Raw genomic sequence first — 2,617 nt, forward strand, 5'->3', positions numbered from 1 at the left:
AGTAGTAGTAGTAGTAGTAGTAGTAGTAGTAGTAGTAGTAGTAGTAGTAGTAGAAGAAACAATAATACAAATGGATCTGATAAAAACAATATCTTCAATGACAACAAATAAGATGTTTATTGGACTAAAGGGTGACGTAAGTATCCGAGGACTGAGTGAATGAACGACAATTTCAAGCTATGTGAGTGGTCTGTAGTACATAACGTTGCGCGTCTCTGAGCGAGATGCCCTCCTTCCTGCTCCAAAAATAAAGCTCTGCATTGTGCGACCAGCATTCACATTAGTTCTTTTGTTGATTTTTCTGCACGGGACGTTATTTGCATGTCTGTAGTCAGGAAATCACAGAAAAGGACGCACAAAGTGGTGCCCTCTTTAGTTTGAAACCAAACCAAACCAACAAAACGACTTATTCCTCCAGGGGAAGTCATTTCTGGTTTTCGTAATGGCAGAAAGTTGTCATGAACATTTAAATTGATCACCATCATTGTCACAGGTGCTGAAGATCCTCAACCTCCCATACTGTCCTGCTTCTTCCACCAACTTGAAGACTACAAGGTAAAAATGACTGTAGTCACAAACAGTAAATAGTGAAGGTGCCAATTTTGAACGATTGTTGACTCAAAACAGTATTTCTGTTCAGCTTTTGGTTGATTATTGTTGTTAGATTTCCCATTCAACAACACTTAACAATACACCACCAGTCAAACAAATATAAAGTTGTGAGTCCACAAGCTTTTAAAATTGACACCCTCATAATTTCCAGTTTGTGACTACAGTTGCTTTTCCCCAGTGCTGCTTTTGACTCGTGCCACTGCAGATGGTCCGAGTTCCAACTCCTTTTGACGTGCTTTTGTTAGACTGGTTTGCTGTCACAGCCCTTGACTATAGTTACTGCCAGCACGAATAAATTGAGAAACTCGTATGAAGAAACAACAGGTATGGCCACCGGTTTCCACCCGAGTGTGCTTGTATAAAAAATAAAGACTCCTTTTTTTCATTTGGCGGGGTTAAAGATGACACGTTGGGGTTGGTGACCTTTTTTGCGTCTTCTCAGTTACAATAGTTCATGTCTGTTCCTGCAGATCATAATAATATTCGTGATTGTTATCTTGCCAACTCGCCGTAAACTGCAACCCAAAGTCTTAGAGAAGAGGTGGACCTGCTTGGCATTGTTGTGCATTGATCGAAATTACGGGTTTGTTCAATTGAACTGTAGCAAAATCACCGCGTACGTCAGGATCAGACCAAATATCTGTGGAACATCAGGAAAGAGAATGTTGACAGTAAAAATTAATAGCAGAGACATTGAAATACAAACAACACAGTTTATAGAGATTAAGTATCAAGACTTGCTAAAAGTTGCCCCCATCGTAATCAATACTATCTCTGCATACAAAAAGTAAAATATGATTTCGGTCTATTTCCATTCCGCAAGGTGTGTTTAAAACAGCCTAAGCTACGGGGGGAAAGGGAAGCATCTCTGGCCTTATCTCTATCTTGATTTTGCAGTCAGATTACTTTATTTTCTTTTACAAAACTACTTGTAACAAACGGATTTGTACATGTAGAGAATGAACCGAATTATTGTATAGATTACTACATACTAAAATAATGTTAAAGGAACACTGGGCTGGCCATTTATTCCTAGATCCTGTATTCTTCCGCAAAGTTGAATGAAAAAGGTAAAAAAAAAGCATTGTGCTCCCCCTTTCATTCTTCTGTGACATTCAAAACAGCTAGATAACTGTAAAAATGTCTTACTTGTATTATATACAATGGTTATAGGTTTTTAAACGCGATGACAATTTCAAAACAAGTACAAGATAGAAGGGGAGAAAAATACCAAAGGCATTCTTTTGTCATAATCTATAAGTGAAACCAGAAAAATACACTCTTTTCTCATTATTGATCCAATAATAGACTGAAAATAATTCGTTGTGATTTGAGGCCTTTGTGAAATTGGCACGATCTGGGCTTACTCGGGGAATAAAGGTTCAAGAAAAGACAACAACTGATAATACACGTGCCATAATTGCTGCAAAATTGATGAGGCTCTTCGTTTATGAACGAAATGATCGACATTCACCTTCTTATTGCTTTGATTCAGTTTATTCTCAGTTCATTTTTGACGATATGGTACGGAAAAAATTGGCCTAACGAAAATATTTCTGAAGCTTGTTCAATCGCAGGGAAACTTTCCAGCTGTAGCATTTTATATTTTTTAAAGAGAACCCAAAGACGACGTTCCAGTTATCAAGTAAACAATGCATGACAACACAAGGGATTTACACACGCTCAGAAAACATTTAGATTAAAGGTACACAAATTAGTGTCAACCCCCCCCCCAAAAAAAAAGTTAAAAAAATAAATAAATGAAAATAAAAATAGGTTGCATTGTTGGCTCATACGGGGCTATAGTATGAATGCTCTCTGTTTGAATCTCCAGTGTTGCGTTTTTGATTAAGATTCTTCATCTATTTGGCTCAGTCCTGTTGGGTACGGATTTTCATGAAACATTTTTTTGGTAAGTGGTTTTTTTTTTTTTTAAGGAGGTGAAAGGAGAACAAGTTTAGAGAATTTTTTTTTTTATCGCTATTCGGATTCAAATCCGGTTTAA

At 37.1% G+C, this 2,617-nt stretch overlaps 1 protein-coding gene across 2 annotated transcripts in view; it reads right to left on the minus strand.

Moving 5' to 3' along the window:
* Positions 1-988: 988 nt before the first annotated feature.
* LOC101849151 overlaps positions 989-2,617 on the minus strand; it is a 25,949-nt gene continuing 24,320 nt past the window's right edge. For both annotated transcript variants that reach the window (XM_035971765.1, XM_035971767.1), the window contains one exon: positions 989-1,252. In XM_035971765.1, coding sequence (XP_035827658.1) covers positions 1,202-1,252 — 51 coding nt within the window. In that variant the 3' untranslated portion in view covers positions 989-1,201. The remainder of the gene's footprint in view (positions 1,253-2,617) is intronic.

This window comes from Aplysia californica, unplaced genomic scaffold, assembly GCF_000002075.1.
Source record: "Aplysia californica isolate F4 #8 unplaced genomic scaffold, AplCal3.0 scaffold00501, whole genome shotgun sequence".
Classification (NCBI taxonomy): Eukaryota; Metazoa; Mollusca; class Gastropoda; order Aplysiida; family Aplysiidae; genus Aplysia; species Aplysia californica.